Consider the following 25822-nt stretch of genomic DNA (forward strand, 5'->3'; position numbering starts at 1 on the left):
GGCTGCGGACACCAAGAGGAGGACAGGGGGTGAGAGGAAGGAGAGGTTCTCTGTGTCAGCCAGAGGATGTCACTGGGAAATGCAAAACCGAGGTGGACTCCACGCAGTAGTGCAAATTAATGATGAGTGCCCCACACCCATGCAGTGCCTTTCATCCCAAAGGAACCCGACATGCCTCACACACTCTGGATCCGAGGCAAACCCTTCTCTGAAATGCTACCACATCTGGGCTGGAATGAGGCCACTGTGTCAATAGCACACAGCCCCATGGCAGTTGAGGACAGGAAGCAAAGAAGAATATGGTACTAGGGAGAAATAAGAGCAGTAGAACATAACTGGCTGAGCTGGAATTTTGCCAGGACACTCTGGTTAACGCCCTAACTTGTGCAAAGCACTATGGGATTTTCATGAACATGAGCTCCTGTGACCTTTTTCTTGCCTCATCCAAAAGACAGCACCCGCACAACACTGTGCTTCAGAGTACTGTGCAGGGGGATTGGCTCAATATTAGATGAGTCGAAAATCACACCCTGCTGCATGGAGCACCAGCTCCACTTCCTGAACCACCTTTCCATCAGCTCCTATCCTTGTCCTCCCTCAGCTGGTGTCACTCCTGCATTACACCTAATGCACTGAACAGCATCACCAGCCCGAAGTGTTCAGAAATTGTGAGTCAGGCCTCCAAAATCAAGCAATTACTTTAAAAGTCATGAGATTTTAACCAATGATAATATTGGGTTCTTTGTTGCCTTCTGGTTGCTGGGCCAAGGGGGTCACGTTTTACAGCTTTTCTCCACAGCCAGGAGGGCTAGAAACTTTATTTTTTAATTGAAAGCTGCGATTCTCTTATCGCCCCCTGACGCCAAGAGATGGGGATTTAAGAAAGACACCAGCTGTCATGGGACTCATGATAGAATCACAGGAGTTGGCAACACTGATAGAGACTTTAAACCCCCATTATTCTGAATGTTCTCCACGTCCACGAACATTATTATCCCTGTGACACCCCTGTGACAGGTCACTGGATGTCTGAGGGTATTGTCTACACTAAGTCCAGGCTCTGACTCCATCTTGAGCCCAAGCCCCACTTCCATCCACACACAAATCAGTCTGACTTGGGTCTGCAAGCATGCAGGACCTGGGTCCTAGGAGCCTGCTGGGGGTGGGTCAGTCCTGCTGAGGCTCAGGGCCATGCCCTGGCATTTTGCAGCGTGAACACAGTTCAAACTACAGATCCAAGTCAGAAGGGCTGCGAGTGCAGTATGGCCACATTAGCACGGCTGTGAGACTCAGGTCCAGCAGTTGTAACCCCAGGTTTGCAATGCAGTGTGGATGCTCAAGCGTGGGCTTGGAAACACTGAGTGCACAAAGGCAGGTCCCACTGTCATGGCTCAGTATGCAGTGTAGATGCACCCTCCCTGCCATTCACTAACATGCAACTAACCCCTCCACACAGTCAGACAGCAGCAGGTTTGTAAGAGCCCAGGAGGTGATGGGAGGAGCCCAGAAGCAGATCACAATCAGTGCGAAGATCAGGGAGTGCTGGGATCTCAGGTGCTGTTTTGGCCCAGTATAGAGGTGGTGGGGGGGGGGGGGTACCTGGAGGAGGCTTGGGTTCTGAACCTCCCCACGCTCCTGGGGGGTTAGTTCCGGGGGTTCCAGGCTCACCTCTGTTACAGTGGAAGGAAACCGTAGGTAGTTGGACATATCTCCAGACTGGCTCATGGACATCGACTGGCCTTTGCTCTAAGCCAGTCAGCAGGCAGCTGGGCTATAAAGCATTGTAAATGCACCAAATCCCATCAGCCCAGGTTATAACTGGCACTCAGACAGCCCCTTTCATCTACAGGATAATGAATTTCACTTCACATCTCCCCGCAGAGGCGAGCCATTTTACAGATGGAGAAACTGAGGCACAGTGCTTTTAAATGACTTGCCCACAGTCCAACAATGAATCAGTGACAAAGTGTGGAGTAGAACCCAGGAGTCCTGAATCCGAGTGCTATCCTCCAAGCATGAGAATAATACTGCTTCATTTAGTTGCTGTGGGCTCAGGAAGAGACCTCAGAGACTTCAGCGAGGGGGACTGCAGGGCTGGACCCTAAACCCTTTGGCAAGGCACACATCAAGTCAGTGGAATGGAATCCTAACTCAAGATCAGGATGTCCTGCTTTGAAACAAACTTCTTGGCTTTGCTTGGACCTCTGTGGATCAGGGCAGGAGTCAATTTTCCCCGGGACAGAGTTCTGTTCCAGGGACATTACTGTGTAATTAACATCATTCACTTGCAAAGGTTACAAACCTCAGACTGGAGCTGGGTTGCTACAATTCTGATATTCTGTTCCTGTGATTAGTACTGGGAGGGAATCGGCTTCATGAGGAGAGCAGGGGATGGGAGTCAGGACGCCTGGAGGCTATTCCTAGCTTGGTCACTGACTCCCTGTACTTGTGATCTGATCTTGGGCAAAGCCATTAGCCGCTCTGTGCCTCAGTTTCCCCATTTGTAGACTAATGATCCTCTGCACAGGAGGGCAGTAAACTCAGCCAGTACTACTCAGCCGACAAACACCTAAAGCCAGACTGGCCTTTCCGGCAGCCTCTCAGTAGTATGCCTTGGAATTGTCAGAGCTTGTGCTGGCCCCCTTGGGACAGTACCTCACTGCATGTGTGTTCAAAAATAGTCACCCCTGCTTCTGCTTCCATTACAGCTCCCAGCTTCGACTACGGGGACATGCCGTCACCTCTAAGCGAGTCGGAGAGCACCATCACGGTGCTGCTGAGGCCGGCGCAGGGCAGAGGGGCCCCCATCAGGTAGGGGTCTATCCACAGGACTCTTAAACTCTTGTATGCAAGGAAGTGCAATCCCTGTCCGTGAGCTGTGTGCGCGCCCTAGGTCCTGATCCCGAGAGAAGGCACCATGTCCACGTGAGCTAGCATGGAGCCCTAAAGCAAAGCAATCTCCTTTCTTCCCTTTCTAGCTTCCTTTTTCTTTCTTTTATATTAAATCCCTATAAAGTCCTGTGGCAACTGATAGCCTTTTCTTTTGCTTGGGGATTCATGGACCATTAAAGACCACTTTGCCACCTAGCCATATTAGCACGAGGTATGCACGAGTCTGCGAATTACTGACAATCTGTTCAGCATCTGGCTGCATATAAACAGGGGCGCCTAGACAAGGATGGCGGATTAATAGAGGTGTGCTGATGTGACCACCTGGGTTGGGCTAAGCGTTCTGTTGTTTACTATTCTCAACTCAGCCCTCCACCCAGTTCAGACCCCTTGCTTTGGAGACTGCTGGCTCTAAGGGTTTGCAGTTGCAGGGGGGTGAGCCTCCAAGGTTTGGCTTAGGGGAGCCCCCTCGGGGTCTGGATCCTTCTTGTGGGTAGCTCTGATCCCTCAGCTGCTTTGCTCTGAAAACGGGGCTTTAAGTCGCGCCAGATGCCAAAACTGCTGCTCCGGGCCAGCTTGATGGTGCTGAGAGAGGAACTCTGCCCCACTGTCGGGTGCTCAGTTTGAGTTCCAGATGGAGTCCAGGGATCGGTCCTGTTTCGTCTGAAGCGGTCTGCCCATGGGCATTCGCCATCCATCATAGCCCACCTGGGCAAGAAAGCGCAGCCCGTATTCACACTGGAACCACGCAAACCATCTTGCTGGTGTCAGTGGGGCTACTCAAGTGAGTAAGTGTTCCCAAATACAGGCTGCGCATGCTAGCCTTCGGTGGCCAATATAAACTGGGCTTAGGGGTGCCTGCACTCCCCGGGACCAGTGCAGGGAAGGGAGCAGGGAGCGATATGCTGCCTGGCAAATCCCTTTGCTTTGCTTATTTCCCAGAGGCGTTGGTACTGCTGATGGCTGGGTCGGCACCTTGGTGTCTAGAAGTTCTGCTCTTGGCATTATTCTGGGCAAGTTCTCTGGCCTGTGTTCCACAGAAAGTCAGATGAGATGATCACAATGAGCCCTTCTGGCCTTGGAATCTAGGAACCGATAAGATCCCCCAGTGAGCAGAATGTTCTGAGCTCCCCACAGATTTGGGAATGAGCAACAGGTGTATAAAGCCCCTAAGCTTGGAGACCTGGATTCTGTTTTCACTTCCACCAGTGACTCCATGTGACTTTTTCCCTCTCCGTGCCGCAGTTTCTCCACCTGGAAAACAAGGATGATACTAATTACATTCCATAGAGATGAGCTTTGAGACCTATGGAAAAATGCTGAGTATTATCATCATTCTATATTTTTTGTAATTAAAAGGGAAAAAATGGTAGAGGGAAAGGGAAAAAAAATAGTTCAGAACATTGATAATTTGCAGGCTGAATGTTTGATCCTTCCCCCCCCCCCATGCAACATCAGCTGCTCCTTGATGAAATGCTGAATAATGTCATTATTTATATTCCAATAGTCCTAAAGGCCCCAGCCAAGATGGGGAGGGGGTCTCATTGTGCCAGGGGCTGTCTGTACAGCCCCTGCCCTGAAGAGCTCCCCATCCAAATAGGTAAAGGCCAGAAGAGAAGACAAAGTGCAGGCTTGCCAAGATGAGAGGCAGAGCTGGGATTAGGTGTCCTGACACGCAGGCCACCAGACCACACTCCTTCTTTGAGTTATGGTCCATTTGCGCTGATCCAAACCACCCGGCTGACATCAGGGCCCAGCTTCTCAGAATCAGGTACAGACCACTGTGTGGTTGTGCACACATTGGCAGGTTGTTAGAAAGGGGAGGGTTTGGACAGCACGTGATCAGATAACATCTTTGCCATCATGTGCCAGCAATGCCCCTCTGCCATGTACATGGGCCAAACCGGACAGTCTCTACGCAAAAGAATACATGGACACAAATCTGACATCAGGAATCATAACATTCAAAAAACGGTAGAACACTTCAATCTCGCTGGTCGCTCAGTAACAGATTTAAAGGTGGCAATTTTGCAACAGAAAAGCTTCAAAAACAGACTCCAAGGAGAAACTGCTGAGCTTGAATTAATATGCAAAGTAGATACCATTAACTTGGGTTTGAATAGAGACTGGTAGTGGCTGGGTCATTACACATATTGAATCTATTTCCCATTGTTAAGTATCCTCAACAACTGTCAACTGTCAACTTCTTGTCAACTGTCTAAATGGGCCATCTTGATTATCACTACAAAAGTTTTTTTCTCCTGCTGATAATAGCTCTGTGATGGGGTTGGTACTCACCACCGCAGTGCCTCCTGCTGTTCACTCTGGGAATTAGCTCAGTTCATGTGGCACGCCCTCTGCCGGTGGTGTCCCGTCCATCTCTCGCCCTAGATTGGTATCTCGACCCACGTTGCTCCCACTCGCGGCGTCCTGTTCAGGACACTGCCCTCCAGCAGTGCCCGTTGCTCCGGTTTCACCCCCTTCCAGGGGGTTTGGTGTTATCAGCAGTGCTTCTCTTCGCCCCAGTCACACCCCAAAGTCTAATCCCTTTTGGCAGGGGTCTGGTGCAGTCCATGATGGCCACTCCAAACAGCCGGGTGGAAATGCAAGGGGGAAGCGGGGGGACCCAGGCCCGCCCTCTACTCTGGGTTCTTTGGCGGAGGCCTTCCTGCCTGCCCTCCTTCTCTCCCTTTGTCTGTCTCTCTCCCTGGGCCGTTTCCCCTTTGGCCCCTTTGCACTGGCTAGGCCCTTTTTCTCAGGGCCTGCAGCCCGGGAGGTACCGGGCAGGAGTTCCCTTCTGCTCCCCCGGCCTGCGCTGTGCTGTCCCTGGTGCTAGTCTCCTCACGCAGGAGACAGACCTTCACCCTCTGAAGGCCTGGGAGAAACCGCCTGCACCCTTCCTAGACAGCCTTTATATAGGGCCTAGCCTAGCCCTGATTGGCTGGCTGTAATACTGGCCCAGATTGGCTCTCTAACAGGCCCTCCCTGAGTGGCTGCCACCTTGCGCAGCCGCTCTGGCCTGTTGAAGCCCAATCTGGCATGGGGGTGGGGCATTGCTCATCTTAATTAATTAACCTCTTACTCCACCTTTTCATGTTCTCTGTATGTATTGTGGTAAACCCAGAAGAAACAGCTACAAAAGGGGGAGTGAGGGAGTGAGAGGAACAGGGAAGCTGCCAATAGGCTGTTTGCAGCAAGACACCAAACCTTCCCTGCAGTAGGGAGGCTGCACTCGCTCCCCAGCAGGGAAGGAAAACAAGCACAAGGGACTGACTGAGGAGAGGAGTAGCAGGACCCTGTGCCACCCATAAGGATTCGCCTTGCCCCAAACCTGAGTCTCCAAGGCTAAAAAGGACTGAGCCTACTGAGGCGAAGAAGGTATTTTGCCACACATGGTGTCAGGGGTGGGATGTGGTGAGTGAGCAAGGCTCTGTGGCAAGCCATCTCAGGGCAGGGTAAATCACAAAAAAAATTAAAATAAATAAATAAAAAAAAATGGAGGATGTCGTGAAGGCGTTGGTACAGGCCATTGCGGCCTACAAGAGGCTACCAGGGTGCAGATGGCTGCCCAGCAAGGGTCAGTATGCATCCAACAGGAGACGAAACAATCACTGATGAACCAGGCGACCCAAGATCGGCCACCCTGAATGAAGTAGTGAACCAGTTAAAAGCCCTGACCACGGGCTGATGCACGGGCCCCAGGGGATCCGGCCGCTGCCGGCAAGCAACTATTTTCAGAAGATGACTACGGATAACGATATAGAGGCATATCTCCTTGCCTTCGAGAGCACGGCACTGCGGGAGGCCTGGTCCCAAGACCAGTGGGCAGGTATCCTGGCTCCATTTCTGTGTGGGGAGCCCCAGAAGGCCTATTTCGACATGATCACAGAGACAGCTATGGATTACCCCCAGCTGAAGGCGGAAATCCTGGCAAGGTCAGGTGTGACGCCAGCCATACGGGCCCAGCGCTTCCACGAGTGGAAATACTGGGACAGCAAACCGCCGAGGTCCCAGCTATTTGATTTAATCCACCTCGCCGGGAAGTGGCTCTGCCCCAAGTCCCATGGGCCAGAGAAGATAGTGGAAATCCTCGTGTTGGACAGGTACATGAGCAGGTTGCTGCCGGACATACGGGGGTGGGTCCACCAAAACGATCCCTCCTTCTATGATGAACTAGTTGCCCTCGTAGAGAGACACCTAGCAGCCCAAGAACTTTCACGGACCACAGGGGAAGGAAGGCGCCAGAATTGGAGACAAGTCTCTGCACTGAGGCCCCGGTTTGCCCTAGCACCAGGCTGGACTATGGAGGGGAGGAAGGAGGCGAAAGAGCAGTCAGAGGTCCCGGAGAGACTTGAGGACTGGGGGAGAAAGGCTTGGGGGATAAAGCCCAGTAACCCAAAAAATCGGGGGCTTCCCCAAGCAGGGTACCAATGTTATGCATGTGGCGAATTGGGGCATATCGCTGCCCACTGCCCAAATTTAGAAGAGCCCATGCAATGCGAACTTGGAGATATAGGGGGACCATGTGATCTAATAAGTCTAGTAGGGGTTGCGATGATCCCTCATAGATACACTAGACCCGTTAAGATGAATGGTATAGAGACCACCACGTTAGTACACTCGGAAAGTGCAATCACACTGGTCTCAGGAAAGCTGGTCGGGCAGGACCAACTAATCTGGGCCAAATGCTCAGGAATATCCTGTGTGCATGGGGATGTCAGTTACTACCCGACCATCCCCATAAAAATAGAAGTTCTCAGAAACCCCACTAAGGTGACGGTGGGAGTAGTTCCGAAACTCCCCTACCCAGTCCTTATCGGATGAGACTTCCCGGGATTTGATCGCCTACTCCCTGGGGAGAAGGTGGAAGAAAATAATGAACCCGGGACCCAGGGGGTGGCCCAGATAGATAACCCCTCCCCCCCCGGATCTTCCACGAATTTGGCCAGGATTTGTTCTCCCCACCGGGAAAGCCCCGGCAGACTCGGAGGGAACAGAGGGCGGATAAAAGGAGGGGAACGAGGATCTTGACCCAGTACCAGAAATCTACGCTTGTAGGGGAAAGAGGTGGCTCAATGGACAGTGGGGCAGGGCAGGAGATCAACGACCCAATAGCCAGACCTAGTTCTCCGGGGGTTTTCCCCGAGGGGGAGACAGAGGTAGATCCCCCTGAGTTTGGACAAATGGAGACCTCACTTGGGAATTTTGGTCAGGATAAGGCCAATGATCCAATATACAGCAATATTAGTAAAGAAGTAGTCGAGGCAAATGTGGTCCCCGTGGAGGGGAGAGTCAAGGGCCCAGGGCCATATTATGTGATTAAGGGTGATCTGCTATACAGAGTAGTCCGGTCCAAGAGCAAGTCGTAGAACAACTCTTGGTCCCACAGAAGCATCAGAGGGGCGTGATGGATCTGGCCCACAGCCATCTGTTTGGGGGCCATCTAGGGGTAGATAAGACCCTTGATCGGATTCTGCAGAGGTTTTTTTGGCCCGGCATTTATGCGGCGGTCTGGTGATATTGTACCTCCTGTCCAGAATGTCAGTTACATGGGCCCCAACCACACCCAAGGGCCCCTTTGGTACCTCTACCAATTATTGAAATCCCATTTGAGCGAATAGCTATGGACCTAGTAGGGCCACTGGAGAAGTCATCCCGGGGTCATCAGTACATTCTGGTAGTACTAGATATCCCGAGGCCGTACCCCTACAGAACGCTATGTCCAAGACCATAGCCAAAGAATTAGTCCAGATTTTTTCCAGAGTAGGGATACCTAAAGAGATCCTGACGGACCAAGGGACCCCTTTGTGTCTAAGTTAATGATGGAACTATGTACAATGCGCCATATACGGACCCTCAGGACGTCAGTCTAGCACCCCCAGACCGATTGTCTTGTCGAACGCTTCAATAGAATATTGAAGAACATGCTACGGAAAGTGGTTAGTCATGATAGGAAAGAGTGGGACACCCTGCTGCCTTACTTGCTGTATGGGAGGTTTCCCAAGCTTCCACTGGATTCTCCCCATTCGAGCTGTTGTATGGTCGCCACCCCAGGGGCATATTGGACATGGCCAAAGAGGGCTGGGAAGAACAGCCGAACACCGGGAGAAACATTGTTGAACATGTATTGCAAATGAAAGACAGGATAGCCCAAGTCGTCCCCCTTTTGCGCGAACACCTGGAGAAGGCCCAAGGGGCCCAACGGACATACTACAATCGCCAAGCAACGACCCGGAAGTACCAAGTGGGAGACCGGGTAATGGTGCTCATGCCCACGGCAGAGAGCAAGCTCCTGGCCAGGTGGCAGGGGCCATATGAGATAATAGAAGCCATAGGAGAAGTCGACTATAAGGTCCGACAGCCGGGTCGCCGGAAGCTGGAGCAGATCTACCGTATAAACCTGCTGAAACCATGGCAGGATAGAGAAGCGCAGGTGGTTGCACTAGGGGCACCATCCCCTAAAAGCGACCAGCCCGACCGAGTGGGAATATCCCCGGAGTTGACTCCGGAGCAACGATCTGAAGTGATCAGCCTGATTAAACGCAACCAGGATGTGTTCTCAGAAAAGCCAGGCAGGACGACTGAGGTTCACCATCACATCCTCGCAGGGCCTGGAGTGAAGGTGAACATCGAGCCATACCGGATCCCGGAGGCCAAAAGAGAGGTGATCAGGACAGAGGTCAGGAAAATGCCGGCCTTAGGAGTCATTGAAGAATCTCAGAGCCAATGGTCAAGCCCAGTGGTTTTCGTGCCTAAGCCGGATGGCAGCGTGAGGTTCTGCAACGACTTCCGAAAGCTGAATGAGGTGTCCCAGTTTGATGCGTACCCTATACCCCAGATAGATGTGCTAATTGGCAGATTGGGAAAAGCATGGTTTATGTCTACCCTTGACCTGACCAAGGGCTATTGGCAGATCCCCCTGGCCAAGGCCGATAAAGAGAAGACGGCCTTTGCAACTCCAGAGAGACTATATTAGTACACCATCCTCCCCTCTGGGTTGCATGGGGCGCCCGCTACTTTCCAAAGGCTCATGGGCAAACTGTTGCGACCACATGGCAAGTACGTGGCAGCCTATCTCGACGATGTTATCACATATAGCCCCGACTGGGAGACACACTTGGTGAAGGTGGAGGCAGTGCTGGATACCCTGAGGAAGGCGGGGCTGACGGCAAACCCCTCCAAGTGCTCGCTCAAGCTAGCTGAAGCCAAATGCCTGGGGTATATAGTGGGGAGGCTCCAACTCAACAAGTTAGAAGCTGTACAGAAGTGGCCCCGACCACTCCAAAAAAAAACAGGTCAGGGCATTCCTGGGACTAGTGGGGTACTAGACGGTTCATTCCCCACTTTGCCACCAGGGCATGCCCATTAACGGACCTAACGAAAGCTCGGGGCCCAGACATAGTAAGACGGACAACCGCGGCTGAAGATGCTTTTTCAGATCTACGGATGGTCCTCTGCACTGACCTCATACTTGTGGCCCCAGATTGGGGGAAGGAGTTTATCCTACAAACCGACGCCTCTGATGTAGGGTTGGGGGCAGTACTTTCACAAATGATCGGGGACGACGAACACCCCATCCTCTTCCTCAGTAGGAAGCTCCTGCCTAGGGAATGGAAATACGCCGTTGTCGAAAAAGAATGCCTGGCGGTAAAATGGGCCATAGAAAGCCTCCGCTACTATCTACTGGGACGGAGGTTTACCCTTGTCACAGACCATGCCCCTCTGCAGTGGATGCACCAAAACAAAGACAAAAATGCCAGAGTAACGAGATGGTTCCTGTCACTTCAACCCTTCCACTTCAGAGTACAACACAGGTCTGGAATCCAACATGGCAATGCGGATGGCCTGTCGAGAGTGCACTGTTTGCCGACCCAAGTAGCCCAACCCCGTAGTGTTGAGCTGGGGGGGGAGAATGTGGTAAATCCAGGAGAAACAGCTACAAAAGGGGGAGTGAGGGAGTGAGAGGAGCAGGGAAGCTGCCAGTAGGCTGTTTGCAGCAAGACACCAAACCTTCCCAGTAGAGAGGCTGCACTCGCTCCCCAGAAGGGAAGGAAAACAAGCACAAGGGACTGACTGAGGAGAGGAGTAGCAGGACCCTGGGCCACCTATAAGGATTCGCCTTGCCCCAAACCTGAGTCTCCAAGGCTAAAAAGGACTGAGCCTACTGAGGCGAACGAGGTATTTTGCCACAGTTTATATATATCTGCTTACTCTATGTTCCATTCTCTGCAGCCGATGAAGTGAGCTGTAGCCCACGAAAGCTTATGCTCAAATAAATTTGTTAGTCTCTAAGATGCCACAAGAACTCATCTTCCTGCTCTGTGCCATCAGTGCTGAATTCCTCCGAGGCAGTGATCAAGGGAAACCTATAACCCAGGCCCCACCCACCCATTGAATCCCATGGCCTCACGCTGGCCGGTGGCGGATTAGCCACTGGGCCCATGGGCCTGGGCCTGTGCCTAGGATCCGCAGGCAATTGCGGATCCCCGGAAAAATGGATGCCTCTGCGTCCCAGCCCGCTCCGCCTGCCCAGCACTCCTGCTGGGTTGTGGGGTTGGGGAGCAGGGTCGGACTGTGGGGGCTTCCCCCGCTCCCTAGCAGGAGAAAGCCCCCATGCCCCGACCATGCTCCCCAGCAGGAGCCCCTTGCCCTGACCCAGCTCCTGGCAGGAATGCTGGGCGGGGGTTTGAGGGGTACTGCAGGCAGAAGGGGTGGTGAGGGGCACCCCCTTGCTCTGGCCCAGGGCCCCACAAACCCCTAATCTGCCTCTGCCTACAGCTGTACCCAACAACACACACTCAGGAGGGAAAAGATTGGATCTGATCAGGAGTTATTAAAGAGGTGGTTTTAATAGATCTGGGGGCTGTACGTGTCTGAGTGCAAGAGATCTGCCCACGAAGACTGCAGTCACTCAAGAGCTCATCTCGATATGCTGCTGTTAGTGACCTGGGCTGAGTAATACAGGGATATTGAACGCAATAAACATCATCTGAGATGGCACCTTTAATTATATCCAGAGTGCATTCCTTCCTGTAGGGGAGGGAGCCTGATTTAAAGGCACTTAGCAGGTGGGAGGTTGTTCTGCACACAAGATGTTTTCTCAAGTTGGAAAGATTCCTTCCCTGGATTTTTCATATGGGAATGTGGCTTTTTTAGGACAGTGGGGGCAACCAGGTGCCTTTCCCAAGCTGTTCTGAAACATGATCCTCACAGCACGTAGACTCCAAATTCACCCTCTTCCTGGGGTTTATGGTCTTGGTTTTATTAACAAAGAAATGAGTAAAATAAGAGAAAGATCAGCATAATCCTGTTCTTAGAGCTCCTCCCCTCAGCACCTACCTTACATCCAGATGAGGTGGCAAGTCTCCTGCCTCAATGAGTCGGCAGAACCCATTTAACCCTTTGCCAGCAGGATCAGCACCTGCCAATAGAGTAGTGGGGAGTTTCAGGCAAACACTGCCAGTCAGTTACAAGGACGTAGGGCAGGGTCCTCAGGCTTAGCTTTGCTAGGAGGCTCAGTGCCAACATGCCAGGTGCCCTGTGGCCACAACTAATTTGCATAAATGAACATTCGTTTTAAATACATCCAATAAGTCTCTTCTTTTGTATGGATACAAAAATAATGGTTGTTTGTGCTTCCGCCTTCTCTGCTCGGTGCATAGGAAGAGCTCCTTAATCAAATCCACTCGCACACACATGCTGCAGCTGACCAGCTTGGTCCCCAGTCTGCAGTTACAGGCTGAGCATGTCCCCAGGGTGCATTGTAGCCACAAGCTGCCTTTCTCCCACCACCCGTGATGCTGCAGGGGGCTGTGAGTGTGAGTGTGGTCCCCAGACTGCCATGAGATAGGGGAGAGGCAGTTCTTCATTTTAAAGCCAAACTCCTTCTGGGCTCACGTCCTTTCTTGTCTCTGCCTTTCCCTCCCCACCTCACGTGTCCAGCACCTACCAGGTAATCGTGGAGGAAGACCGGCCCAAGAAGATGAAGCGGGAGCTGGGGGGCCAGGACTGCTTCCCGGTGCCGCTGACCTTTGACGATGCCGTGTCCCGGGGCTCCGTGCACTACTTTGGGGCTGAGCTGCCTCCCAACAGCCTCCCCGAAGCCAAGCCCTTCACCGTCGGGGACAACCAGACATACAGCGGGTACTGGAACCCCCCGCTGGAGCCCAAGAAGGCTTATCTCATCTACTTCCAGGCCATGAGCAACCTGAAAGGGGTGAGTAGCTGCCTGGCTGCCTCCGTGGTTGGGATTGGTGCCAGGACATTCCTGAGTGGGAACTGCCACGAATGCTGGCACCTCCGCTCAAGTGATCAGGGCAGGACTCGGAGCAGGTGGCTTGCATGGGAATCGTGGGGAATGGGAGACATCCCATGCCAGATTTTCAAAGGGTGTCAGCAGCTGCATTTTTAGCCTTTGTGCCCAGTTACCGCCTCATTGCAAGGGAGGCATTTTAGTTGGTTGTACCAATTTGTAGTTGTTTGACTGTATGTTCGGGGAGAGTTGCAAAGTCCAAATAAATGTGTTGCACTCCCAGTGCAGGTCAGTGTGCTCCCAAGTATTGCACTCACCACCCTTCGGGAAGGTGGCCTGCAGGTCAAAATCCAGACAAACAGAACTCTAAGGGGGGTGGTTTGTTGGATTTGTTTCTCTGAAGCAGCCTCTCAGTCAGACCCTGGTTGTCTCAGCAATCCCCGGGTGAGATCCTGTCTCTCCGGCATATGTTTGTTAGGGGGGTAACTTCCCTTATCATTTTCTCAATGTGTTTGATCGTGCTCCCATTGAGATTAATGAGAGTTTTGCCACTGGCTTCACCGGAACCAGGATCAGTCCCTATGTAGGTATGTGCATGGCCTCACCCCACCGCCAGCGAGTGAGGGAAGTGGAGTGCCACATTAGGGCAAGAGAACTCGGATTCAAACCGGCCAAGGCTCTGATCCTGCCATCTGATCCGTGCAGGAGGGACTCCATGCAGACTCTATATGGGTTGGCCTGTGAGCATCAGATAGCAGAACTGGGATCCAGGCAGGTTAGAGGTTGGGACTGAGATTTTTCAAGTTCCCTAAGGGAGTTGGAGTCAGCACCGAACCCCCATGAGAGTTAGGTGCCTAAATACCTAGGATCTAGGCCTGGGTGTCCAGGTCCCCTTGGCACCTTTGAAAACTGCACCCTGGAATGTCATATCAATAACATCCAATAAGCTCAGGCCACTGCAGGTGTAATTCCATCAGCGTCCTGCACCGATGGCTTAGGCACTGTCTGTTTCATTCCCATCTTGCCTACAAAGCCTCACTTACAACTCCTGTTGTCCTGAAGGACTCCACTGCTCACTCACTTTCTCCCCGGGCAGAGGAGGAGAGTGGATGATCCACCCGAGACAGATGTTACTCATGTCACTTAATGCGCAAGCGGGAGGGGCTGAGATGTTATGGTGCTGAGGGTGGTGTAAGAACCTATGGGGCACAGAATAGCATCACCTATGGATCCTGTTGTACTGCATGTATAAAGTCACTTATAAAGGGGAAAACGACTGTGACGGGGGGTGTACCAGGTGTTTGCTGCCCCCCCACCACTGTGACGCACCCCACCCAAACAAAGTGTCCTTTGGAGGAAAAACAGCACCAAGTTTAATCCTCCAGGAACTGCCTAGAAAGGCCACCCAGGATCAGCTGCTGGTAGAACCAATGAGTATCAGTCCTCCAGCGGCTAGAAGGGTTGGGAGCGGGCAGAAACCAATCAGGGCCCAGCAGGCAGGATAAAAAGGGCTGGCTGCTTCTTCCAGGGGCCAATTCTGAAGAAAGCTGGCATGGGGTGAAAGGCTTAACCCAAGAATCCTGGCCTGGCCGGGCCTGACGCTGACTGCACCTTTTTGTCTGAGTCAACAGAAGACTATTTGCTTAATTTGTGGAGTGTAAGGCCCCGGTGGGCCAAGCTGAGTTGAGTATGACTTTGCGGTAAGACTGGGTGAGCTAGTTCCATGAAATGCTCTGCTAGCTCAGGCAAGCCCAGGACAACAACAGAAAGAAGATGTCCCTCGGAGCTGTTCTAAAGCAGCATTTTTTGTTGTTGACGTTTGCAAGTGGTTACATTCATTATTTTAAATCGCCCAACATTGTAAGAAATTCCAGAATTTGCTTTATAACTTCTTAAAAAGCCTGCCTTCCGTTCAAATGGGAGCTGTGTTTCCACCACCTTTCTCTGCATCATCATGTTGGCCAGATGGTGTTTCCTGTATGAGATGAATGATTATTTAGGGTTATATTTAAGGTACTTCACAACAACAAAAAAGTCAGACCAAATTCTTCCTCTCTCACTCAATCTGAGTAGCACCTCATTCCCGAAAAGATCAAGGTGAGTATCAGCGGGAGAACCCAATACTTTTTTTTTTTTTTTTTTTTGTTGTAGTGACTGGCTCTGCTCTGTCATTAGAGGCAATGTTGTTTAGGTAACAATGTGGTTGTTTGTGAGCTCCCTGGAGATCTCGTCTGAGGCACGAATTTGGACCGAAACTTGGATGTGAATAATAGTGCTGCTTTCACAGGGCATTGGGAGGGCAGTGTAAAGCAGTCCCCCTCACCGGGATAGCTCTGATCAGCAACTTGGTATGCACAGCAGTCCAGAGAGTGATCCTTATCGGGGAGGAGGGGTTGGGAGGCTGAACTGCCATTAAAGAGCCCAGTCCGCTCAACCATACTGCCTAGCTATCATGTCATCTGCAGATCCTTCCTCCTTCCAGCCCTGGAGGAGACCGGGACTCCCTGGGGCTGGCTGGTGAATGGGGCAGGGCAGAGTTTGGGAGCACAGGAGTTTCCCGTGCATGTCAGCGGGAAATGCAGCAGTGATGCTTGTTCTGGGGGTAGCTCCTGACAGCTGCAAAGAAGAGGAACTCCCTACTCAGGCCTCTGAATCTCAAGCATCTCCCCTCGCTTGTGGCCACCGTTGCTCCCCTGGCAGGTTGTTCCAAGCTTGTAAGAGCCATAAGCTTGGCCATGCTTTGAGAGCCCAGGCTTCACTGCAGAAGCAAATAAGATCTGACAAACCTGAGGTTCTGTTCCCCTTCTTAGCTAATTTTCTTCAAGAAGCCAGCAGGAGTGATTGGAGCTTCCTTGGAGGGTCTTGGTCCTCTTCACATGTGCCCGCGACTCCCATCCTACCTGCGGGGTGAATGAACTATCAGAGACCGAGAGGCCGGCACCTGTAGTAGCCATGACAGGGTCTCTCAAAGGAAGTGCTGGCTCTGTGCGGGCAGATAGCTGGCTTAGTGCATGTGGCTAGAGGTGATGCATGGGGGGGAGCATGTGTCCCCCCCCACCACCAGATTTGCTGCTTGGCTTGTACTGAGCATGCTCACACGGACTGAGCATGGTCAGTAGCACTGTTGAAGCTGGCTGCCCTCACTCTGCCTCTCCCCCCCAATCATCTCTGCATGCGGCTCTCCTGGCTAGAAGAGCCAAGGGTGGCTGACAGCCGCCTTCCTCATGGGGAAGCTGCCGGCTGTGCGAATCTGTCCTCCTGAGGATTCCTTCACAACTTGTTGTGGGCTGTTGTTAGCGCTGAGACAGGCCGAGTCTCCTCTCTGGTTCACTCAAGCCCAGCTCGGTAGGGACTGATGTTTGTCACCATCTCACGGCCCCTCTGCAAGGAGATGGTGGTCTCAGGCTAGCTCCTGTTGGACGTGGTGCAAATCCTGCATCCAAGCCGGGATTCTTCTTGGCCACTGCACCATAGGGGCCACTGAGTCTGAATTGCTCCCACGTTCTCAGAAGCGGGTCCTCCCTGTCTGGGTGGTGGCACATTAGTAGGACAGCATGTGGGAAGCTTTCCTTTCCTCTCCCCATGCGGTACGTGTTGTTTGGTTAAAGCTGGTGTGACTCCATTGACATCAGTGAAGCTGTGCCCATGTAACCCCGCTGAGAACCTGGCCGTCAGCCTTCTGGGCTGTCAGTCCAGAGCATTTCACCAACACGAAGTTCAACTGCAGGAGAAAATGCTTGACAAACTGGCGTGAGCTCAGAGAAAAGTGATGACAGGGATCAGCGGGCTAGAAGGACCGACGGGTTTAGGAGGAAGGATTACAGTGTCTCTGTAATCTAATCTGATATCGTCTGGGCACGAAGGCATCTGAGAATGGCTGAGCAATGACTGTGAATGTGGTTGTAGTGGGACTAGAGACACCTCCTTGCAGCTGTAAAGTACAGATGGTTGGAAAATGGGTGTTTTTTCCCCAGAAAAAATTTAGATTTTTCTGCACAAATTTGAATGTGAAAACATTGTGGTAGAAAACTGAAATATTTCAGCAGAAAACCAAAATATTTTGATGGGGAATACCACTGCCATGCCTTATAGGAATTGTAGTTCCAGTGCCTCGTGCTTCCATTCTCACCGATAGGTCAGGCTCCCTGGTCAGACTACATCTCCCATGATGCACTGTGGATGGAGGCCATCCGCTGTGGGAGTCCCTGTCCGTGGCGCACCCCAGGTGACGCAGTCCAGCTGTGGAGCACTGGCCATGGCAGGGAATGGACACATGAGGCAAGTGAACTACAGCTCCCATGAGCCACCACAGCAGCATTTCCAAATTGAAATATTTTGGTTTGGGGCCAAATATTGCAGTTTTGGAACGTTTGTTTTTTGAGTGAAAAATCTGAAGTTTTCCACGGGAAGGGGACACTTTTTTGCCAAAAAATGTGTTTAGCTGAAAACCCATCTTTCCACGCAACAGAACATTTCCACCCAGCCCTATTATAAGAACTCCTCAGTAAAGGCTGGCCTGGGGCTGTTCTTTGCCCTGTTGATTTCACAGCCTAGGCTGGGTACCAGCATCACCATCAGATCATCCCATTTCCCATCGAATGATGGTCAGAAGCCCAGATGATGGGTCACAAAAATCAGAGTGGATTAGTCCGTCTGGGACCCTCCCATCTAGCCCATCCTTGGGCTCAGTTCAGGGCTTTCCTTCTGCATGGGTTAGAGGCTCCAGTGCATTGTCGAACTCCCTGCACTTGGGCTCTGAGAGGCTAATGTAGGGGAGGCTGATGGATCGACAATTAAACACCGAACATCTTGGCATATCAGGGAGACCCATTGGCATTGGTACAGAGTATGCCAGGTGCGTCAGCCAGCAGCATATCCATGGTTCATGTGAAAAGGCTCCCAGTGCTTCATTGTGAAAAGGCTCAGCAAACTGACTGGCCAAGTTTTGTCCTAGCTTCCCCGCTGAAAGCAGAACAATTGAAGATGAACTCGTTTCCATGTCCCTGCTGAATTCTGAGCCTCCCAATCTTTTCTCTCTCTGCAGGAGACCAGGCTGAACTGCATTCGGATCGCCCGCAAAGGTAAGACTCCCATTTTACCTCCCAGTCACTTGTGCTCAGCAGGTTGGCTTTTCCATTTCTTTGTTGCACTGAGGTTGGGACTCCACACACTGGTTTGGGTTTGTTATTGTAGGGTTGCTCTTGAATTCCGGGCTGTGAAGAATGCTTTGTAGTTGCACAGTTGCTCATGAAGGCTAGGTTGTGCATTTCTGGTTTATTATTGTAGGGTTGATCATGAAGGATGTGCATTCTGGTTTATTGTTGTAGGGTTGCTCTTGCTTCTGGCAGTGGTTATTTTTTAAAATAAAATTATTATTATGGTAGCACTTGGAGGCCCTGCTCAAGATCAGGATCCCATTGTGCTGGGTGGGAGACCCCGTGTGAAGAGCGTCTACTCTGAACAGATCAGCTAGGGCAGAAAGGAAGTATATTACCCCCTTTTCACAGGCAGGGAACTGAGGCACCGAGCGCCTAAGTGACTTGTCCAAGATCATGCAGTAAGCCTGTGGCAGGTCTTCTGGTTCCCATGCAAGTGCCCTAACCTGAAGCCCATGCTTCACCTCTGAAGCAGCATATTAAAACATTTGTTTTGGAATAAAAATCATATAAGGAGTGATATGTGGGTCTTGTGGGGGGAAAAAGTCAAGCATATCAGATTTCAGGCTGTCTGACCAGCATCCCTTTAAAGCTGTGAATATTGCAATTGATCTTGGCTGGTATAAACCCTGGACATGTTTGGCATTGATATAGTCCAGGGGTGATATTAACCGGGGTAATTGTGTTGCTGGCAGTGATGGGGAGCCACTCTTGTGAGTGAAATTGATTGGGGAAATATTTCAGCTTCGCTCTTTGGCTTTTGGAATTTCAACAAATAACTTAATGCTTTGTTCTTTCAGGGGGATTGAACTTTGGGGACTCGTGCATTTAATAAAAATTCCTTGTGCTCGACAAATATATTTTGCTCCCTATTGGATTCAAGGAAGGGGAAAAATATGTAATAAAATAAGCTAAACTCCTGGCTCGATGGGAATTGAAAAATGGGCATACATGTGCGTGCGGCTAGCGTAGCATATTAAAAAAGGAGCAGGGGGATTCATAGCTTGGTGTGGAACAATGCAAAGACAAGCTAAGATCCAGCCAGCGACTAGGGGCTTAGCCCATGGGAGGAAAGACCCTTTGTTTGGTCTGGGTTGGCAAGGTCAGCAAGGGAGATGCGATTTGTTGAGGAAGATGGTATGTCCTGGGGCTATCCTCCAGTCGTCTTGAGCCAGCCAGGCATATGGGGATTGTAGTGGGAATGGAGGGTTCTGGACGGGTGAGAGAAGTGTGAGCCGGATGGTCGTTAGGCAGGCGAAGGGGGAGGGAGCCGTCAGCATTGGCCCATGCTGGGGCCTTCCTCTCTTCTTAAGACCCTGTCTTTCTTTCCTCTTTTTCTGCTGAATAAATACCCGGGGCCCGGGGCACTGAGTGCAAAACATACCCACTCTGTTCTCCCTGCGGCCGAGCCACCAGAGGTGCCTCTGCAAAGGAGGTACCCTGCATGAGCACTGGGGGCGAGGCGAGGGCTCAGCACCTGGGCTCAGGGTGGGAGATGTCCAAGGGAGACTGGATTTGTGGCCTCTGCTGGGATTGGGAAGAGGTTTAGTATGTGGGATTGAGGATTGGCAAGTCTTGGAGTCTGAATGGGGAGGGGTTAGTAGCTGGGATTGGAGTAGCTCCTAAGATCAGGGAATGTATCCTTGTCTAGTATTGGAGTTGGGCAGCTCCCGGGTTCAGAGAGGGGTGTACTGCCTGGGCCTGGATCCTGGCAGCTCCCGGCTTCAGAGAGGGGTGTACTGCCCGGGACAGGGTGGGCAGCTCCCGGGCTCAGAGAGGGGTGTACTGACGGCATGGATACTGGCAGCTCCTGGAACTGAGATGGCTACAGTAACAATGTCCAGGATTGGGGATTAGCAGCGCCCAGGATGGGTTATTAGTCTCAGCTGTGACCCTCCTTGTTCCCACATTGTGCCTTAGTCCTGTATTCGGATTCTGTGAGCAGCACTCTCAGGTAGTGTTCTCAATGAGACTCGATTTACAGGCTGATTTATAACTGCATCCAGGGGCGGGGCACTATTCCCCTGCCTCTACTTTGGCTGCCTGCTTCGTAACAGTTTATTAATAATCCTCCTCGTCCTTATAACTGTGTTTCTACAGCACCCTCTGCCCCTGCCAATGCGCGGTGGGAGCCACAGAAGTGCAATGAAAATGCAATCATCCTGATAAGAGGCAGGAGTTAAACCCTCATTAGATGCACAGCAGGCAAACCGTTCTGGGTGACAGCACTGGAGTGGGCTGTGTGTGTGGGGAGGGGGAGAGGGGTGTCGCACGCAGGCCTGACACTGATTCAGTTGGAAGAGGCGTCTGGAGGCGAGCATTCCCCGAGAGAGTGAGAAGCGGCGGTCTGGTGTTTATTGCTGCTCCATGGGCTCCTCATGCAGGGACGCCCCCGCTCTCCACATTCGCATCCTTCTCATGGCTTATGAACCCCGCTTGGTGCAAGCGTGGGAAGGGGGCAAAACTCGCCATTAGCTGCATAGTGCAGTGCTTCCTGGAACAGGGCTCTTCTCATTCCTCTGAACTGCTGTCACGCAACGCAGGGGGAGACGGGCGCCCCACAGGAAGGGCAAGAAGGGAGCCTTACGTGCATGTAACCTGGCTCTGCCCGTGATCCTGGCAGCGCCAGTTTGTTGGCCTGCTAACTTTGATAGCGTCCTTTTAAAGCACACTAAGCAAGGGGGAGGAGGGAGAGCACGGCAAGGAGTCCTCCAGAGAGCAGAAGCAAGGCACCCCGGGGCCGTGCCAGAGAGTGATGCATTGTGGAGGTTACGCCCCCAGCGTCACCAGGAGAAGGCAGCAGGGAGCGTCCTGGCCGTGCCTCACGCTCCATGTGGTGTGAGAGCTACGTCAGAGGAGGTTGCAGTGGCTGAAGTGCCTCTGTGTCTGTCCAGGTTAGGGAGACTGGAGAGAAAAAATTTCCGGGAGATTTAGGCCGAGAGCGGAAAGTTCAAATGAAGTGATGGGAGTTGCCAATAGCCAAAACGCAGGGAGTGCCTCCACGTGAGGGACAGTGGGGGATGGAGAGGTGGGCGAATGCTGCAGAAAAACCTTCTGCAGATTTCTGATCCCTTGACCGAACCCTCCATCTGACTCGTATACCTTAGCACAGAGGTGGGCAAACTACGGCCCGCGGGCCACATCCAGCCCGCGGGACCATCCTCCCCGGCCCCTGAGTTCCCAGCTGGGGAGGCTAGCCCCTGGCCCCTCCTCCTCTGTCCCCCCTCCCCCGCAGCCCCAGCTCGCCGCGCCACCAGCGCTCTGGGCCGCGGGGCTGCAAACTCCTGCCGTGCAGCGCGGCGGCGGGGCTGCGAGCTCCTGCTGCTCTGATCAGCATGGTAAGGGGGTGGAGGGGGTTGGATAAGGGGCAGGGGATCCCAGGGGGAAGTCAGGAGACAGGGAGCTGGGGGCAGTTGGATGGGGTGGAGATTCTGGGGGAGGGGGTGGTCAGGGGACTGGGGTGTGGATAAGGGTTGGGGCAGTCAGGGGACAGGGAGCAGGGGAGGTTGGATAGGGGGTGGGGTCCTTGGGGGGCCTTTAGGGACGGGGTCCCAGGAGGGGGCAGTCAGAGGACAAGGAGCAGGGGGGGTTGGATGGGGGTGGAGTACCGGGGGGTGGTTAGGGGTGGGGATCTCGGGAGGAGGCGTCAGGGGACAAAGAGCAGGGAGGTTGGATGGGTCAGAGGTTCTGAGGGGGGCAGTCAGGGGGCAGGAAGTGGGAGGGGGCGGATGGGGGGGCAGGCTATTTGGGGAGGCACAGCCTTCCCTACCTGGCCCTCCATACAGTTTTGTAACCCCGATGTGGCCCTTGGGCCAAAAAGTTTGCCCACCCCTGCCTTAGCAACTCATTCAGCCTGCCTATCCAGCGCATCCACCCGACCCATCTATCCAGCACATCCACCTGACCCACCTACCCAACCAATAACCCGACCCAACTATCCAGCCCTTCCACCAGACCCATCTATCCAGCCCATCCACCCAACTATCTACTCAACCAATCACCCAACCCATCTATCCAGCCCATCCAATCTACCCAACCGATCTACCCAGCCCATCCACCCGACCCATCTACCCGACCCATCTACCCAGCCCATCCACCCGACCCATCTACCCAGCCCATCCACCCGACCCATCTACCCAGCCCAACCGATCTACCCAACCGATCTACCCAGCCCATCCACCCGACCCATCTACCCAACCGATCTACCCAGCCCATCCACCCGACCCATCTACCCAGCCCATCCAATCTACCCAACCGATCTACCCAGCCCATCCACCCGACCCATCTACCCAACCGATCTACCCAGCCCATCCACCCGACCCATCTACCCAGCCCATCCACCCGACCCATCCACCCGACCCATCTACCCAACCGATCTACCCAGCCCATCCACCCGACCCATCTACCCAGCCCATCCAATCCACCCGACCCATCTACCCAGCCCATCCACCTGACCCATCTACCCAGCCCATCCACCCGACCCATCTACCCAGCCCATCCACCCGACCCATCTACCCAGCCCATCCACCTAATCCTTCCACGCAACCCATCTATCTAATCCATCCACTTCATCCATCCAACCAATTCATCTGCACAGTTCATCTACCTGATCACCTGATTCCTCTACCCAACCTGTCCACCTTATCTATTCACCAAACCCCTCCACCCAACCCATGTGTAAGGGGACTGTTGCCCCCTTACTAACATTCAGTGGGGGTGTTTTGGTTGCTAGCTCCCAGTACTAAAAAGGGGGAAGGGTCGATGGGGAATCAGGACCCTGAGACTGACAGCCCCCAGGAACAATGGGGAGAGAACAATGCTCCAGGTCAGCCTGAATGACAGGGCGAGCAGGCTAATCAGGGAGTCAGGAGGCCAGGGAGGACCCGTCCTCCATGTGAGCTCGATTTGCCTGGGTCAGACAGAGTGGGGCCGAGCTAAGGAGCAAGCAGGGGCCCAAGCTAAGCCAGGGAGCAGAGCTGGGCCAGATCCCGAGGGACCAGAAAAGCGCCCCAGAGAGAGCAGACCCTGTCCTGGGAGTGGAGCTGCAGCCCCAAAGCCAGAGGCACAGCCCAGAGAGAGCAGACTTGCCCTGGGAGCAGAGCTGCAGCAACCAGAGCCAGAGGGGCCAGAAAAGCAGCCCAGGAAGCAGGTCAGTGCTGGGAGCAGAGTCACAGAAGCAGCCTGCAGAGCAGACCTGTCCTGGGAGCAGAGCTGCAGCAACCAGAGCCAGAGGGGCCAAAGAAGCAGCCCAGGGAGCTGGAGGCAGAGCAGCAGCAGCGCTGAGACCGAGTGGTGCAGCTGGGGCTGGAGCCGTCCGGAGCTAGGTGTGGTGAGCAGCTGGGGAGAGCGAGGGGGACCCTGGGCAGCGGGCCCAGCACAGGGAGACGCCTCAGCCAAGAGGCTCTGCAGGCCGGGCTTGGACTGTAACCCCGACAGGGCGGGGGAGACACTGGGCAGAAGGGTCCTACCACTTAGAGCCTGAGAGCGTGTGGCCACCACCAGAGTGAGTGTCCAACCCACAGCATCCCTGTAGCACGGCCAGGGCCTGAGAAGAAGGCCTGGGACTTACAAGGAACAGACTGTGAACTGCCCTGACACTCCAGAAACACTGTTTGTGACGTTCCCTGCCACAGAGCGGGGTGATGTGTTTCCTTTAACCTTTCCCATTTTTCCTTATTCTTTTTAAAATTAATTGTTGATTAAATAAATTTGCTTTAACTTGTATGTAATGGTCAGTGGGTCAGAGAAGTGCCCAGTGCAGAGAGAGTAGCCCGGAGTGGGGACACCCTAGCCCCAGTCCTAGGTGACCACAGTAAGGTTGGGGGTCGAGCCCCCACCCCAGGAATCCTGGGCCCAGCCTTGTTGGGGTTACGAGGACTCTACCAGACAGGAGAGTGGAAGGGGAGTCCTCAAGGGCAGGGAGCCCACTGGGTAAAGGAAGTGGGAGCGAGGACTCAGATCCTTTCGCTAGCCCACTTCACCGGGGTAGTGCAGAAGCCAGGAAAGTTTCCCCACAAGAGCGGGACTATTCCCCCGCTTACACATGCTTCTAAATAATCCATCCACCTTGACCCATCCACCCAATCCACTCCTCCCCCTGGGATTTAAGTGCCAGGGGCTTGGCCATGTCCAGATTTGCTTTCTGTTAATGTTCAAGCGTGGGAGCTTTTCCAGCATAAACACTCACCAAGAACAAATGCCAGAGACACACACAGGAGCATTTGCAGAACACAAACCTTAAAACTGCATGCCTGGGACTTTGCACCCAAAGTGCTTCCATGTTCATCCGTCTGGGAACAGGAACAATGCCATGTGATTCAGCTGACCAATTCCACTGAGCCGACTCTGCCCAAGTAGCAAAGACTCTCAGCGACCCAGCTGTGTCATCGATCCACAAAGGAGACAGAACAGTTTTACAAAATCAACACAACAGCTGCACGATTGCAGGCAATGAATTAATTTGTGGGACAGTGATGGGCTTAGCCTGGCCTGGGTGCGGGGCAAAGAGAGGAGGAGCAGTAGGGTCTCTCTGACAACAATCGGCTATTTGATAGTTTTTTGTGGTTACTTCTTGGATTGTTTGTTTGGATCAGAACATCAAACAGCCTTATTTAATGTGGGATTAGATCAGCTTGTTTGGTAGAACATTAAACGGGTGCGAATGTTTCCTTCTCTGGCAATGAGGCTTCTGTGCACAGCTCCGCTCCGAATGATGGGGGAGGACAGGCTGTTTGATGTGTCTCACGTAGGACAGCACTGGTGAGATGCACCCCCAAGTCAAGGGCAGGGTCCAGAGTCCTTCTACTCCATTATTAGCTACAAAGGGCACTCAGCCCACCCGCTCTGGGTCCCAGTTCCGAAGCCATAGGCAGCAGGAATCCTGTCCCAGTGTTTTCTGAATGCGCACCACTCTGTGTGTGTGTGTGTGTGTGTGTGTGTGTGTGTGTGTCCCCTTCAGCACTCTGGTGCATGAGTGCAGCTGTTTTCTGTGTGTGTGTGTGTGCGTGCATGCACACACGTTACCTGTGTGGATGTGAGGGAGCTTGTGTGTGTGTGTGTGCATGCTATGTGTATGTGGCAGAGCTTTAGTGTGTGTGGGTACATGCACACGTGTACATTTGCTCATAAAATCTGATTGGGGGGAGTTTTAGCGTGTGGGTGAGGTTGTGTTGTATATGCGTGCGTGTGGGGGATCTTTTGGCTGTGTTTGTGGGGGGGGGAGAGGTGTGTTGCGTATGTGTGCACATGCTGTCTGTGTGCATGTGGCGGAGTTTTTGCATGTGTGGTGGGGGTGGGGGAGGGATCCGCCAAAATCAGCTGTCAAGAAAGTAGGTCAGAGCTGATTTCTGACCCTCTCCTCTGTGCTTTTCCCCTCCAGCCGCCTGCAAAGAGAGCAAGCGTCCCCTTGAGGTGTCCCAGCACTCGGAGGAGATGGGCCTGATCCTGGGCATTTGTGCTGGGGGGCTGGTTGTCTTGATTATCCTTCTTGGAGCGATCATTGTCGTCATTCGAAAAGGGTAAGGAA

General features: G+C 52.9%; 1 protein-coding gene across 11 annotated transcripts in view; it reads left to right on the forward strand.

The window, feature by feature from the left end:
- PTPRU (protein tyrosine phosphatase receptor type U) overlaps positions 1-25822 on the forward strand; it is a 298799-nt gene that overhangs the window by 191769 nt on the left and 81208 nt on the right. For all 11 annotated transcript variants that reach the window (XM_043532241.1, XM_043532242.1, XM_043532243.1 and 8 more), the window contains exons 11-14: positions 2709-2811; positions 12832-13105; positions 18186-18222; positions 25676-25814. In XM_043532241.1, coding sequence (XP_043388176.1) covers positions 2709-2811; positions 12832-13105; positions 18186-18222; positions 25676-25814 — 553 coding nt within the window. The remainder of the gene's footprint in view (positions 1-2708; positions 2812-12831; positions 13106-18185; positions 18223-25675; positions 25815-25822) is intronic.

Source organism: Chelonia mydas, chromosome 19 (assembly GCF_015237465.2).
Source record: "Chelonia mydas isolate rCheMyd1 chromosome 19, rCheMyd1.pri.v2, whole genome shotgun sequence".
In the NCBI taxonomy this organism is placed as follows: domain Eukaryota; kingdom Metazoa; phylum Chordata; order Testudines; family Cheloniidae; genus Chelonia; species Chelonia mydas.